Here is a 17,115-nt window from a genome sequence, read left to right on the forward strand (position 1 = left end):
TAATGACCACCAACTAAAAGTGTATGTAATCTCCGACTTCAATTGTATATATACAGCTACCAACACAAGTTTATTTTTTACTATTGTCTACTTACTATGTGTAGAATAAAGAGACAGAATATCAACACTATGAAATAAACCATTGGAAAAATGTTAGGATGCAACAATTAGTGTAAACAGATCAATATATTTTAGAATCTTTAAAGAGGCCACCCTGTTGCCTTGATGACAGCTTTGCACACTTGCGTTCTCCCAACAGTCTATAGGAGTTCCTATATATTTTGCTCCTTGAGTGCGCAGTGGTGCTTTAAGGCAATGCCTTGCAGTGCTAGAGCATCACCACCCCTGGGTTCCGATTCCCGGGCTGTATTCACATCCGGCCTGTGATCAGAGTCCCATAGGCGTGCGCACAATTGGCCAAGTGTCGCGTCGGGTTAGGGAGGGTTGGCTGGGTATTCCTCATTATAAAATAAGATTTCTTTCATAACTAACTTGCTAGTAAAACATTTTTAAAATGTAAATATGTTGCGGGATTTTTGCTGCTTAATCCCGTCCAACTATCCAAACTCTTTCTCAATTGGCTTGAGATCGTTGGTTGTGAAGTTCCAGGTCATGTGATGCGGCCACCTCCATCACTTTCCTTGGGGTAAATAGCCCTTACACAGCTTGGGTCATTTTTCATGTTGAAAAACAATAATAATCCCACTAAAGCACAACAACCAGATGGATGGCGTACTCGCTGTAGAAAATTCCATGTGTGCCATGCTGTTTAAGTGGCCTTGAATTCAAATAATCAATCTAAACGTGTTACCAGCAAAGCACCATTACACACCACCTCTGTTGACTTCACGTGGGAACCACACATGCAAGAGACATCCGTTTAACGTACTTCTGCGTCCATCCAAAACACGGTGGTTGGGACCCAATAATCCTCATTAGACTCGTCAGACCAAGACGATTAGCCTGTCGATGGCTTGTTTCTTGGCCCAAGCAAGTCTCTTCTTATAATTGGTGTCTTTAGTAGTGGTTTCTTTGCAGCAATCGACCATGAAGGCCTATTCACGCCGTCTCCTCTGAACAGTGATGTTGATATGTCTTTACTTGAACTCTGAAGCAGTTTATTGGGCCATCTCTTTCTGAGTGCGTGTAACTCTTAATGAACGTTTATATTTTCCCTGTCTGCAGCAGAGTAACTCAAAGGTCTTCCTTTTCCCTGGCAGTCGCTCATGAGAGCCAGTCATCACTAGCGCTTGATGGTTTTTGCGACTAGCACTTGCAGGACAACTTTCAAAGTTCTTGACATTTTTCTGGATTGGACTGACCATTCATTCTTAATGTAATGATGGACTGCGTTTCTCTTTGTGTATGTGAAGCTGTTCTTCCATAATATATGGAACTTTGTATTTTACCAAATAGGCTATCTTCTGTTACCACCCTTACCTTGTTCACAACACAAACTGTGTTGCTTTGAAGAATGACGTTTAAGTTTTATTTATTTAACTAGGCACAGTCAGTTTAAGAACCAAATTCTTATTTACAGTGACGGCCTAGGAGCAGTGGGTTAACTGGTCCTTGGTTCAGGCCAGAACGACAGATTTTTTACCTTGTTCAGCTCGGGATTGATCTAGCAACCGTTTCGGTTACTGGCCAACGCTCTAAACCACTAGCTAAATAAATTCCACAAATAACTTTTAACAAGCACATCGGTTTAATTTGAAATGCATTCCAGGTGAAGTACCTCAACGAAGCTGGTAGAGAATTGCCTAGAGTCGTGCAAAGCTGTATCAAGGCAAATGGTTGCGCTACTGTTGAAGAATCTAAATATACACTTTTTGCTTCACTACATGATTCCTATGTGTTATTCATAGTTTTTGACGTCTTACACTATTATTCTACAATGTAGAAAAAAATTAGAAAAATCCTTAGGAATGGAGTGGTCCCAAATATTTGACTTGTTACTATATAACATTATACACACTTAGTTATCGCTGACACTAGATATGCGTAACTCAGGTTAAGGCCCTCTCTGCATGTGTTCTGGAATACTGCAGCAGGACTTCTCTGCTTTTGCTCGTGCTCTCTCTTGGGCACCACTGAACACCAGGCCCAGTGGAACAACATGACAGTTTGGGAAACCAGGAGAAATACTAGACAGTGCCACCCACAGTCCCCCGGGGCCTTTGTCTGAACGTGAGCAAGAAGCCAGATTTTTTGGGGGTCCAGTTGTTCTCCCTCCTCATGGGGCAGTTCAATTCCTAACACAGGCAGGCATGTTTAGCAAGGCCACGCAAGCTTTCCATCCTATCATTTATCAGAGGAAGGCCAATTTATCTTCTGTGGATTACCTTAGCTTTTTTAGTTTAGAATCTCAAAAGTTGAGAAATCAAATCGTAATCCATTTTAGTATTATAATTGCAGTATACTTGTAACCTTCAGGAACAGGCCGCAGAAACTATTCCAATATAGTGATCATCGTGGATGGATTCATGCATTGCAGTGTCTAGAGTAAAGAGAAAAAAAAAGGAAACCACCACATCAGTTTTTCACTTGATGCTTATGTGAATGTGTGTACAGATTCGTTAATGTTGACCTATTTAGGCCTCCCACCATGCTCCGTTAATTCTGTTTTCTGGTTCCTCTGGCCACAGTATCCCCGCCATCCCTGTGCAACTAATGGATCCACCAGTGTGAGCTCGCGCTGGCAGGTAAAGAGGCCCAAGTAATTCATCCAATTTCACTTCCCCCATGGGTCTACTACCTGATATCAGTCCCCACCATGTGAATTCTAACGGTTTCGGTGAAGCATTGTTTTTCTGTTGACGATGGCAGAACTGTCTCCTCCATGAGTTTACTCTCATTTGAAAGTAAGAGGTGAAAAAGGGGTTGCGTTTTCACACTCCATAAAGTTTAAAATCGAATGTCGTTGAGACTTTGTTTCAGCCAAATGTGTCTGTTTAGCCTTGGCAAGCTAATGTCGTAAAACAAAGATGGCTGATACACCAGAAAAACAGGCTTACACATTTGAGACACACTGTTCAGCCAAGTGTTGTGTTTAGTAAGCTTATTCTGAATAACCCTGCAAGATTTTAGAGGCCACAGCTTTTGTGACCCAGTCATTAAAGCGAGTGATACAGAGAACGTTTTTGTGATTCATGGCAATGGCCTGTCACTGTCTATGGTGTGAAAGGCCATTTGTCTCTCTAGACAACTAGCCTAGCATCTCAGTTTATCGCTGTGTAACAATCTCACAGACCAGGCCCTGTTGTGCTCCAACCAGGCTTGGTTCTTGTCAGTTGCCCAGCCAGCCATATGTCGTGTTATTTCCAGGGTAGTCTGAGGTTTGTCGTCTTAATGAAAAGGGAATGTTAAAGCAAAAGGTTACATTTTTTCTTGTGAGATTATTTTTCGTTACTACACTTAAGGGTGTTTGTCGTTTTATCCAAACCGTTTATTTATTTATTATAGTGTATTCGCAATGTCCAAAATGTCCAGCTAGCAGTTTATCTTTTTACGCAGAAAAAAATTCATTCCCGTTGAACCAGCAGAGAGGACCTCCGAGACAGGACTGAGGGCATATATCTGCATGTGTGACCAACAGCAATTCCGCTTCCTTTGCATCGTGTAACGCTTTTGGTCCAGTTGGCTTAGCTAAAATGTTTTTGAAGAGACCAATGTAAGGATCATTTTGAAGATTTCTTGAGTTCACAATTGTGTAAATATTTGTTTGTGGCTTGGTATTCCTCTTTTTAAAACGTACCTTAATGAAATAACAGATTTTTCCACCTAGTTGGTTCAGGGATTCGAATCGGCAACCATTCAGTTACTGGTCCAACGCTCTTAACCACCTGGCTAAATGCGTCCAGAATCGAGGCAGAACCTTACAATATGGCTTTAAAAAGGAAATCGGTGCATTTATCACATCAGCCCACATTTATTACGTCTGAATGTTAGTCAAACACATTTTCTTTACTGTACAAACATTGAATCCAAATACTTCTTATTCCTGAACCGATGTTCTCTATTTAGACCAAGCAGAATTGGTCTGGAAGCTTCCAAACTTCCCAATACACGCCCTCTTTCCCACCAGTCAGTCACTGCTTTATCCACCATGTCGCATCCCTTTGGTCCCATCCCCTTCCGACCCCCACCCCTCTCGTCTTCCACCGGTCCTCCCCTGGCCACCCACTCCAGCATGGCCTCCATTTTGATGTCAGCAGTGGGACTCGGCGTGCGCTCATGAGTGCCCCCTCCTCCGCTCCTCCTCCCCCAGCAGCAGCAGCAGGCCCGCGGGCTCCAAAAGTCGCAGCTCGGTTAGGAGAAAAGAGGCAGCACAGGACAGGTAGCTACGCACCACCCCCCCCCCCCACCCCCCATTATGGGCCTGCATCCAGCGCTTTCCATTGTGTTGTCATCTTGATCATCCCTAACAAGTTGTAATACATGTTCAAATATTATTCTTTTTTATTCCTTGTGTTTTTGTGGTGGGAAACTAATATGCCTTCCTGGTGAAACATTGAGATATCCGACTTAGGAATTCCTATTCTCACTCAGTTTAGGATCTCCAATAGTCACTACACAAACTTACAAATCAATGGGAGTGATGGGGGCAACTGAAATCAACTCATTGAATTTGGTTTGACTTGACTTAAAGGTGATTTGGCCCAAAATATATGCATGGTTGCCCGTATCACTCCCATTGATTTTTCACTAGTGGTGGCTAAAGTTAGCTCAAGTTAGTAGTGGCTTTTTAAATAAACATGAACCATGGATTACATTTCCCCTGGCTGATATACTACTATCAGTGTAAGGAACCATTTATCATGAAGTTGTGTGTGTGTATTTTATATTATATATGCCTTTCAGGTTACATTTGGAAATGTATCTCAGTGTGTTTTGATTGATTTCTGCAGGTGTGTATAGCTTCCTTTTATTTATCTTACATGTGCTCGCTCTTTTATCGCATTCCATCGCCCACTTGTCTCTGTACGAATCATTTGCCCTTCCGTGACTCTCTCATTCATATCCACAAATCAGTGTTGTGATGTTGCTTGGCTGTCGACACCGTATTCATTAGCTAACAAACATTGGTGTGTTTCCTTCAGAACTAATTGTGTTATATGAAGATGGCAGAGCGGACTGACATTCACAAATCTAACTGARGAAGCATCCCAAATGGCACCATGTTCCCTATATAGTGCACTACTTTTGACCAGGGCCCACARGTCTCTGGTCAAAAGTAGTGCACTATGTAGGGAATAGGGTGGCATTTGTGATGCAGRCCTGACTGACGAAGGAAGAGCATGAGGGTGCTTTTGGCACATTAGTAGATTAGTGTCAATCTCTTACCCTCTTCTCTCATTCAGCCATAACTGTCAAACATTAATACTGTGTGCCTCAAACTCGTTACATTTTTGAGCAGTGCTCTTGCATGGTACAGATTTGCCAACGAAGCCCGCCTAAAGTCTGAGCTGCAGCGAAGTGTGTAGGCTACTTCTGCAGAATGAGTTGGGAATTTTTGCTTTAGGCTTTCAGAAGGCAGAAATAWAAAATACAGCGAAAGTGAAGTGTCAGTTAAATGTTTTCGGATTAACTATAGGCTATAAAATCGCGGCTATTATTTCTGTGAACATAATTTGTTTGCAAACTGCAAAACAACTAGGCAACCACTGTAGTTTCAACCACTGAAAGCCATGGATTAAAAAAACAAATGTCTATACAATTTCTGTCATGATAACACCACCTGTGTCCTGTGTATGTGGTTGGCTTCTCCCCAACTCTGTTCATTGTGTCCACTGTCCTCTCAGTCCCGGCCCAGAAACCAGAGGATGTCATTCACCGCTACATGGAGGAAGTGGCCTCTGCTCAAGACGAGGTACGCATGTCAATGTCAATCTCCCTCCTCCTCCTTCGCATCTTATWATTTTTTTGTATAGGGTGAAGTTGCCCCTAGATGCTGATCTTGGGTCAGTTTAGCATTTTCCCCACTAATGGTTAAGGTTAGGATTGGGGGAAGGGAATCTTATCCTAGATCTGTACCTAGGGGGAAATTCTCCCTGGGGACGTCTTTTTACGCAGCACTCGCTGAAGTAGTGCTCTTGCAGGATAATGTTTTTCTTCGTTCTGGTACACTGGAACTCATTGTAAACATGAAATTAATTACACCTGCTTTTGTTTGCATGTAGTCTCTCAGACTTAAACCATTTTTGTAAAAATTATACATTCATGTGAAGGTGATGTGATTTTTGTATACAAAGCCACTGATTTTATTTGTATTGAAGAAATACATGTGTTATTTTGCAAAGAATTTGCAGTATGCAGGTTGAAAGCAATATGATTTCTCTAAAATGAACACWGGCTTGGCCTATTTCTAAAGCAGTATGAGCAAACCAACTGCTGTTTTGTATACAATACCCATCTGTTTCCCCAAGTTATCCCAACCTCAATTTATAGACTTGCAATATAATATCATAGAGATCCTGTAATACTTGTTCTCGTGTAATTTTATTAGAACATTCTCTCTGTGGTTTCAGGACTGCATCATCTGTATGGACCGGCTGTCTTGTCCGTCGGATTATGACGTGGCGTCTGAGGGAGCACAGTCCATCCAGCCTGGCGCCGTGGGCAAGTTCAAGTGTGGACACACCCTGCACATGCTCTGCATGCTGGCCATGTACAACAATGGTACCAAGGTGGGTGCCACAGAGATCYTAAATGTAATTCAGTTGGTTGCCTGGAAGACACGAGCCCACATATTGTCCTACATMGAGGCATTAACATATTATAAGGCATTGTAATGGCTTGTACATGCTTATAGCAAGTAATGAAGCGTTGTACCTGCAGGCTAAAAGTGAAGTGTTACCCACAACATGTCATATTACAGTGCCTTCAGAAAGTATTCACACCCTTTGACTTTTTCCACATTTTGTTGTTACAGCCTGAATTGAAAATTKATTAAATACCCCATAAYATCATAGCCGAATTCAATTTTTTGAAATGTTGAAATTAAATAAAAATGAAAAGCTAATACGTCTTGAGAAGGGCTGTGGCGGTCATGAAATTCTGTCGGCCGRTGATTGTCAAGCAAATAACTGCCGGTCTCACGGTAATTGACTGTTAATTAAACACATGTAGCATCTCCTGGCTTCCACACATAGCCTACAAGCCACTGATGTAGACCATAGGAACATCTACATTTAAAAAAAAGTCTAATAAATCCATGTAATATAGCCTACACCATCACAGTAAATCCGTTATGTATTTTAGACAGGTCTAAAGAAACATGATATGAAGATGTAGTCTATTTCAAAAGTATAGAATAGCATACAGTTGTCCATATGTTAGGCTCTGATCAGGCTATGCCATATGGCTGTGGGTTACACTAGTTAATTTAGCCTACAAGATTTGCTTAGAATTCCGTGCCATTATTTTCCGGTTTGAAGAATACAATTGAACATAGCTGAATAAAATAGAAAGGATATTTTCTCCAAAGATTTGAGTGCGCACATGTGGCTATTCTGTGTTGATCGGTTAACAACGAAACGGGTATATTTATGTAACTTTTGTTGTGATACAAATGTTGGCCTATATGTTTTGATTTTGGATACATTCTAAGGCTCCATGATGCGACTCCAATGATTTGAAAAAAGTTGCATGAAAGACATGAGCTCTGCTTTGTTTTTTGCGCAGGCTGTACATTATCASTCTCTCATTCACAATTTGACAAGCACTTGACAATGCCTCAAATTTCCCGGCTTCCCCCSCCTTTTTGTGGCCGTAATGCCCCCTAAAAAAATCCATGCCTTTTGCGGCCGTTGTGCCCTTGGGCTGAATATAATAATTCCCTTCTCCCCGCTGCGTGCYGAAGCACCTCACTCACATGGCTCTCCGTCACATGATCGGGTCTTTCTCACAGGTAGCCCGAAGACCGACACATTGGGGACGCAACTRTGCGCGTCCTTATCCAATTCCAAAGTGAAGWTATTGGAAGAACTGTCCACATTTACTTTGTCAGACAACGAGATGAGTAGAACTAACAAACAGCAAAAGCACTAGCCTGTCAATCTACTGTCCCCCATGGTGCAAAAATTGACTCTACACCTGTTGTAAAGCATATTAATGTGCTTCATTTTAAGAAGTTAATTGGCCACTTTGTAGTTGTGATACAAACCTTATCAAAACATATAGGCCTATGGGCTAGGCTACATGAGGTGTGTGACTGATTTTAAAGTTGCTGTAACGTCCTGACCAGAGTTCTTATGTGTTTTGCTTGTTTAGTGTTGGTCAGGACGTGAGCTGGGTGGGAATTCTATGTTGTGTGTCTAGTTTGTCTGTTTCTGTGTCCAGCCTAATATGGTTCTCAGAGGCAGCTGTCAATCGTTGTCCCTGATTGAGAATCATATATAGGAGGCTTGTTTTGTGTTGGGATTTTGTGGGTGATTGTTTCCTGTCTCTGTGTTTGTGTTCTGCAGCAGATAGGTCTGTCTCGGTTTTCACATTTCTTGTTTTGTTGTTTGTAGTGTTCTAAATTATTCTTTATTAAATCATGTTGAACACTAGCCGCGCTGCATTTTGGTCCTCTCCTTCAYCCCAGGAAGAAAACCGTTACMGTTGCAAAAGAAAAGAAGCAWTCTCTGTTTCTTGCATCATTCACAAGTGATAGGCTAATATTGTCAGCCAGCATACTATTCTTAATTTAATCTAGTCTTTACATATACTAAATAATCTGTGTGAAATTTGATTTAGAATGGACCATTATCGTGCACCGGTCTTGAAACGGGCAGCTGAAGAAAAAAAAATACATGTCCTATTTTCGCTAGCCTATAGAAAGCTGATGARATCYTCCAAWTTTTTTATAGAGGCCATCAGTCTGTTTTCTCACGCAGTTGCATAGCCTATAGGAATGTTGCACAACATGAGCGCATGGGCTCTCATGAAGGGTTTGATTACGTTTGCRTTGATGTCAGTGATTAGAGGGACAATGTAGTGCTGAGTACCAGGCAGTTTGGTAGGCTACTAATGACCACCATCAGCAGCATCGGAGCTTGGAGAAGCCTAATTACCGTGACTAAACAGTCACGTGGAATTTGACTGCCATCATGACCCGTGACTGCCGGTGTGGAGGTAATACGGTCATCGTAACAGCCATAGTTTTGAGTTTAAGTATTCAACCCCTTTGTTATGGCTAGCCTAAATAAGTTCAGGAGTAAAAATTTGCTTAACTCGCATAATAAGTTGCATGGACTCACTCAGTGTGCAATAATAGTATTTAACATGATTACCTCACCTCTGTATTCCACACATAAAATKATCTGTAAGGTCACTYAGTTGAGCAGTGAATTTCAAACATGGATAAGACCAGGGAGGTTTTGCAAAGAAGTGCACCTATTGGTAAAAATAAAATAAAGCAGACATTGAATATCCCTTTGAGAATGGTGAAATTATTTATTACACTTTGTAGTGACTGGGTGTATTGATACACCRTCCTAAGATACAGGTGTCCTTCCTAACTCGGTTKCCGAAGAGGAAGAAAACCGCTCAGAGWTTTCACCATGAGGYCAATGGTGACTTTACAACAGTTAGAGTTGAATGGCTGTGATAGGAGAAAATACTAACCTAAATGACAGAGTGAGAAGGAAGCCTGTACAGAATAAATATATATATATATATATTTGAAAAAATCCTGTTTGCAACAAGGCAGTAGCGCAAAAAAATTGGCAAAGCAATTAACTTTTTGTCCTGAATACAAAGTTTTATGTTTGGGGCAAATCCAATGCAACACATTGAGTACCACTCCATATACAGTAGCAGTCAAAAGTTTGGACACCTACTCATTCAAGGGTTTTTCTTTAGTTTAACTATTTTCTACATTGTAGAGAAGACACTATCAACTATGAAATAACACATATGGAATCATGTAATAACCAAAAAAGTGTGTTTTAGGTTCTTCAAAAGTAGCCAACCTTTGTCTTGATGACAGCTTTGCACACTCTTGGCATTCTCTCAACCAGCTTCACCTGGAATGCTTTTCCAACAGTCATGAAGGACTTCTCACATATACTAAGCACTTGTTGGCTGCTTTTCCTTCACACTGCGGTCCAACTCATCCCACATCTCAATTGGGTTGAGGTTGGGTGATTGTAGAGGCCAGGTCAACTGATGCAGCACTCCATCTTTCTCCTTCTTGGTCAAATAGCCTGTAGCGGTATTTATTAGAGAGGGGTAAAGATAAAGATTTTGTTCGGGCGCCAGGCAGGTATTAACCATGCCGAAAAGAGTAGAATAGAGAGAGTACCACTACCAGACCCACACACATCAGCAGAAGAGACCTAGAGTGTAGCCTGTTTACCAGATAGCCAGTGGAGAGAAAAGATAATACACACCCTATAAAACCCACAGCACAGCACAGGGGTAACCCCACCAAGAATACCTCGTATTATAATAATATAATGGCAGAGCAATTGAACAGAAACTTCATAAAAACAATTTACAAGAAAGAACCCAKTCATCAACAGAGGATTTGCAGTAATATGTATTGTCTTACAGTGGAGGAGTGCAGAGGGTATGAATGTGGGGGGTGTTCATAGACAAAACAAAGGCCTTAAATGTCCACAATATTCTCGGCCACATGTCATTAGTACACACCACCTCAATACAGTTCAACTAACAATACACAACTTGCAAGCTACCTCCCTTTTAACTAAAATGTCAACCCATATACTTTTGGCAGGGCAATAATAGTCCAGCACTAAAGAACATCAACGGGAAGTGCATTTGAAAAATAGAAAGTCTGCTGCAGTGTAAAGCACTGGAACGGTAGAGGGAAGAAAGAGAGAGAGCAAGAGATCTTAGCTGTGGTCTTCAGGCTTGCAGTTGTCCTGTCTGACCGTCCGATGGTTTGTTGGTTTGTATGTCAACGCTTCGCAACAATGTTGCTACGAATCCGTGCGGTGCCAAACGATAACAACCACGACCTAGAGCGGTCACACCGATGATTGAGTTAAATACTTTATAAACTACACACGCTGAAAACAAACAAAACTTCTGCAGCATAGCACACATAATCAAACTGTCGCGCCACCCAAGAGCTCCTCCCAAAAGAGCTGAACGCTGTCTTTACTTCCTCCTTCCTTACTGCTGATGCGCTCTTAATGTGGCAGCGCACGGTGAAGGCTCCGTGCAGAATTTCGCCACAAGCCTTACATAGCCTGGAGGTGTGTTTGGGTCATTGTCCTGTTGAAAAACAAATAATTTTATATTTTAATTAGGCAAGTCAGTTTAAGAACAAATTGTTATTTCAATGAGGCCTACGTGGAACAGTGGGTTAACTGCCTGTTCAGGGGTAGAACGACAGATTTTTACTTTGTCAGCTCGGGGATTCTAGTCTCATCACCTTTTGGTTACTGGCCCCATGCTCTAAACCACTAGTTACCTGCCACCCCCGGTAGTCCCACTAAGCGCAAACCAGAGTGGGATGTCTGCGAATGCTGTGCATCGCACAGTGTCACCAGCATGCACCATCACCACCACCACCTCCATGCTTCATGTGGAACGACAAATGCAAAAGATCATCCGTTCACCTACTCTGCATCTCTCAAAGGCATGCGGTTGGAAACCGTTTTCTTTGCAGCAATTAATCACCATAAGGCCTGATTCACGCAGTCTCCTCTGTACTATTGTGTTGAGCTGTTTGCTGCTTGAACTTTGAACTCTGAGCCATTTATTTGGGCTGCAATTTCTGGACTGGTAACTCTCTAATGAACGTTCCTTGCAGCAGAAGCTTATGAGCTGTCATCTTGCCAAATTAACCCTATTTTGGTAACAAGACACAGAATATTATGGCAAGAACAGCTCATGAACCTCTGCAGCAGAGGGCTTATGAGCTGTTCTTGCCATAACCCTATTTGATAACAGACCAAGTACATATTATCTTCTGTATACCACCCCTGCCTTGTCACAACACTACTGATTGGCTCAAATGCATTAAGAAGGAAAGAAATTCCACAAATGAACTTTTAACAAGGCACACCTGTTAATTGAAATGCATTCCAGGTGACTACGTCATTCTCTCAGCTAGTTGAGAGAATGCCAAGAGTGTGCAAAGCTGTCAAGGCAAAGGGTGGCTACTTTGTAGAATCTCAAATATAAAATATATTGTGATTTGAACACTTTTTTTTGATGTCTTCACAATTATTCTACAATGTAGAAAATAGTAAAAATTTTGAAAAACCCAGGAATGAGTAGGTATGTCAACTTTTGACTGGTACTGTATGTACTGGTACTGGTACTGTATGTAAATTAGATATTTCTGTATTTCATTTTCAAGAAATAAAAACTTGTTTTCACTTCATGGTTTATTGTGTGAGAAATGTAATCTATCATTCATAAATCAAGGTGCTTTCAAAAAGTATTCATACACTGTATTTGGACCCCTTGACTTTTTCCATGTTTTGTTACAGCCTTACTCTTTATTCTAACCCCCTTTTTCTATCTTTTCTCATCACTGCAAGTCCTCGGTAGTCATGTTTTTTTTCTTTTCTTTAACCTTTTAATTAACTAGGCAAGTCAGTTAAGACCAAATTCTTATTTTTAATGACAACCTAGGAACAGTTCTGCCTTGTTCAGGGGCAGAACGACAGATTTGTACCTTGTCAGCTCGGGGATTTGAACTTGCAACCTTTTGGTTACCAGCCCAACGCTCTAACCACTAGGCTACCCTGCCACCCCTAGCCATGCTCCCTAAAACCCGCACCAATTTGTCGAAGGAAACACTTTCCAACTGGTGTCAACCTGCAGGTACCCGGCCCGCCACAAGGAGTCACTAGGGCACGATGAGCCCCGGCCAAACTCTCCCCTAACCTGGACGATGCTGGGCCAATTGTGCGCTGTTCTATGGGACTCCCCGGGAATGAACCCGGGTCTGTAGTAACGCCTCTACCACTGCGATATAAAATATATGCCTTAGACCACAGTGCCACCCGGGAGGCACATTACAGCCTTATTCTAAAATTGATTTTTTTCCAAATTCTCATAAATCTACACACAATAAGCCATAATGACAAAACGAAAAAAGAAGTTTTTCAAAATGTTTGCAAGTTTATGAAGAAAAAAAAAGATACCTTATTTACATAAGTATTCGGACACTTTGCTTTGAGATTCAAAATTGAGCTCCGGTGCATCTTGTTTTCGTTGATCATTCTTGAGATGTTTATACAACTTCATCGGAGTCCACCTGTGGTAAATTCAATTGATGATTGGACATGATTTTGAAAGGCACACACCTGTCTATATAAGGTCCCACAGCAACCTTTTTATATAGAAAAGTGTGATACAATTTCTAAAAACCTGTTTTCGCTTTGTCGTTGTGGGGTATTGTGTGTAGATTGAGGAAAAATATTTTTATCAATTTTAGAATAAGGCTGGAACAAAATGTGGAAAAAGTCAAGGGGTCTGAATACTTTCCGAATGCACTGTGCATGTGCCTTTTGGTATTTTGTAATGAAAGTTTGCCTCCGTTGGGTGTCTTCTAAGGTGGTTGACTGTCTGTTCTCTGTTCCAGGATGGCAGCCTCCAGTGCCCCTCATGCAAGACAATCTACGGGGAGAAGACTGGGACCCAGCCCAAGGGGAAGATGGAGATCTATAGTATCTCCCAGTCCCTCCCTGGCCACCCCGACTGTGGAACTATCCAGATAATTTACACCATCACCCATGGGATACAGGTACACACACAAGACCCACACAAGACATACACACACACACGAGACTCACTCACTCACTCACTCACTCACTTCCTCAAACTCTCTCCAGGGTCCAGAGCACCCTAATCCCGGGCAGTCGTACACCTCTAGAGGCTTCCCTCGCTTCTGCTTCCTCCCAGACAACAAAAAGGGCAGAAAGGTAAGCAGCTMACACTGCATCTATCTTACAACGAACCAACACACTGCAAACAGTTGACAACACCCTGGACGTGCTCATAAGGGCACGCAACAAAAAATGAGCAGTTCTAATTGGACAAGACCACGTAGTTCCTCCCTGTTTTAGTCAGTTTTTTTTCCAGTTTGCGCCTTAATGAACACAACCTTTGACTCTGTTCTGCTCATGTAACCGGTGCTGTACTGYACCGCCGTAGCTCCGCTCTGTGTGTGTATGTGGTCCTTTTGTAGCTCCGTTGGTAGAAGACGTGGACTTCAGGCTGTTTTCATTGTAATGAGTTTCATCTGCTTCCAAAAGAAAATACAAAAACATTTGTAGAGCACCTATGTTCTGCCAATCATTGCATCTCTCTACAACATAGACACAATACAAAGGACGGTGATCCGTCAAGGAGCTAGCCATCATTCACAAATACAACACACTAGCTAGCTAACAACCACATGTTGAATTCGAAATGTTATTATCATCTTAAAAAGTAATACTTACAATACCATCCCTTTATGAGTAAACACTAAATGTACACCATTATTTATGAACAAATCCGTGTGTATCGTGCTTATTACATGTAACATTTCTGAAGATGAAAAAGCGTGTCTACCTCTGCATCCAAATTATTTGAGCATGCAGGGCAAACCGTAAGTACGCGCTCCCCTATTTCCCAGGATTCAGGCAAGCATAATAACTTAACATACTATATGAATATACGAACCTGGTGAAATTCACAAAATATTTGAACAACTGTTACACTCACACATTCCTCGTATGTGCTAAAACCAGTCTAGGAAGTCTGACTGAGCAGTTTCAAGGGGGGAAAGAAAAAATATTTAATTTTCACGTGTACCATTCAAAATAGTGAAACCTCTCACTTGAATATCTTGTTCCAATTCCTCATTACTACTTTAATTTGATTTGCCATTCATTGCGACCAACTCTGCTGCTCTGTTGRCTATATTTAATAAATGCTTATTTACTGTAGTGTGAGGTAATTGTWTTATTGATAATTCATCCAAATGTTCTTGCCAAAGAAATCCATTTCTATATCTGATTTCCTGTCACTGTCGATGTGAAATCAAATGGGCATACCTCTACCATAACCTAAAGACAATGCAAACCACCTTAAAAGGGACATTCAGTATTTTATAACTTAATGTTAGAAGGTTCCTCACCCTGAAACTAGTCTATGGGCCAGGAGAAACTTTAAAGGGGGTTTACTTTTAAAGGGGGCTGAACTGACAGATTTTGCCTCGGTTTTCCACATTTAAGAACACAAGATTTGTGTGGTCTTGGAGGCATGGTTGTGTGTGTGTGTGTTCACACGTGGGAAGCGTTTGTACGTTAACTATGGCAAAACAGTACCACAGTCACTTACTCGTCTAAATAACTTCAAAACATTCTGACCTGGTCTGCTAGGGGGAGTAAAATGGTTAGAGTGAGGTGTGAAAGTCACTGTAAATTAGCTCATACTCTTATAGTTCTATGTTCACTATGTATTTTGTATATAATATACAGTATTTACATTATGTTTAAATTCCTCTCTGTATTGTCTCTATATTACATTTCTATATGTCTTGCTAGCAGCACCATTTTTACCAAGTCAGATTCTAGGTATGTGTAAATTTACTTGACAATAAAGATGATTCTGAAGTACAGTACATAGCACTTTTGCCAGCCAGTGTGCGACCATGRCAGTTAGGTCGCTGTTGGATATCTAGGGGGATAGTTGGGGATTATCCAATTACACAATGTACGTGGGACAATATTTTCTAGTTTTCTCATTAAATGTCAAAAAGTGTATTTTCAAGGTGTGTTTATTTTTAAATGATCCAGAAATGAATACAAATGTTGTTATTAATCTAAACACGACTCATATTTCAGAGCACACGGTAAGGTTTCAAATGACACCAAGACTGTCTTTGTAGCATCTACAGACTCATCGTTGTAGTGTCTTTAAAGAAGGCCTGGGTAAGGCCAAAATGTCACATTTTATTAATTTCAATCAATTATTTCTCAATAATATTTTTGGGTAGACTTCAAAGGTATGCCAAACATCCTTACCCCAAAGGACATTTCAATGCATTTAATTTCAGGAATATCATATCTTTGGGCCAATCTCGTATGGAGTTGCCCACTACAAACTTCCAGTAACTTTGGCCACCGCTAGCTAAAAGTCCATGACAGTGATGGGGGCATGTCATCTCTAATTTCACGTCTAATTTCATGTCAGGTGCTGGAGCTGCTGAAGGTGGCGTGGACACGGCGCCTCATTTTTACAGTGGGAACGTCCAGCACCACCAGCGAGCCCGATACGGTGGTGTGGAACGAGATCCATCACAAGACGGAGATGATGTCCAACGTRTCGGGCCATGGCTACCCGGACCCCAACTACCTGGACAACGTGCTGTCCGAGCTGGCCTCCCAGGGGGTGACCGACGACTGCCTCCTCAGACAGGAGGGCYCCAGCCAGGGGGGAGCGTCAAACTCTAGACTGTGAAAACTGACCCTGAATYAGTTACTGAAATCTGGTTATGGCTAGGGAGCATCCGACTGTGAAACTGACCGTGAATCACTTTCCTCGTAATGTCGCAACTTCAACATAGAGAACATAAGGGGTAAACCAAGTATTCACATTCCCACCTGGATGTGTTTTTATTAAGTATTCAATGCAAAGCGTATGTCTTGAGTGCAGTGTGCTGAATACTACACATACTGATAATGTGGGGTTTGACTTTACTTGACTTTACTTTTGACTTTTATTAGCTGCAGTAGTGCTCCATCAGCTCTTGGTTTAGTCACCTAGGCTGTCTCAAACGGCACCCTGTTTACATCCCTATGTATGTATGTATGTATATATATATATATATATATAGCACTACAAAAGTCCTTTTGTCAAAGATAAGGGCGCTCCATATATATATATATATATATATAGTATATAGCAGGGCGCCTTATCTTTGACAAAAGGACTGTTTTTTTTTGGAACAGCCTGATGTGTCGCACCCCTTTTTGACATGCTCATGGAAGTGCCAGCTCTCGCAGGGAATATAGAACATCAGTAGCACTTTTAGTTTTGACAGTGCATTTAATTAACACGTATGGTAATTACCAGGTTATCTGTGGTTGATAGTCCACTTTTTTTTTTATATATAATTATGCAAATACTTTTTTATATATTTTTTTCTGTGAG

At 41.3% G+C, this 17,115-nt stretch overlaps 1 protein-coding gene across 3 annotated transcripts in view; it reads left to right on the forward strand.

Annotated features, from left to right (window-relative positions):
- LOC111981042 (probable E3 ubiquitin-protein ligase DTX2) overlaps positions 1-16,831 on the forward strand; it is a 35,468-nt gene extending 18,637 nt beyond the window's left edge. For 2 of the 3 annotated variants that reach the window (XM_024012165.2, XM_024012166.2), the window contains 5 exons: positions 5,805-5,872; positions 6,531-6,689; positions 13,556-13,717; positions 13,806-13,895; positions 16,156-16,831. In XM_024012165.2, coding sequence (XP_023867933.1) covers positions 5,805-5,872; positions 6,531-6,689; positions 13,556-13,717; positions 13,806-13,895; positions 16,156-16,422 — 746 coding nt within the window. In that variant the 3' untranslated portion in view covers positions 16,423-16,831. The remainder of the gene's footprint in view (positions 1-5,804; positions 5,873-6,530; positions 6,690-13,555; positions 13,718-13,805; positions 13,896-16,155) is intronic. The other variant, XM_070449329.1, reaches the window with a different exon arrangement.
- The last annotated feature ends 284 nt before the right edge of the window (positions 16,832-17,115 follow it).

This window comes from Salvelinus sp. IW2-2015, linkage group LG20, assembly GCF_002910315.2.
Source record: "Salvelinus sp. IW2-2015 linkage group LG20, ASM291031v2, whole genome shotgun sequence".
Taxonomy (NCBI): domain Eukaryota; kingdom Metazoa; phylum Chordata; class Actinopteri; order Salmoniformes; family Salmonidae; genus Salvelinus; species Salvelinus sp. IW2-2015.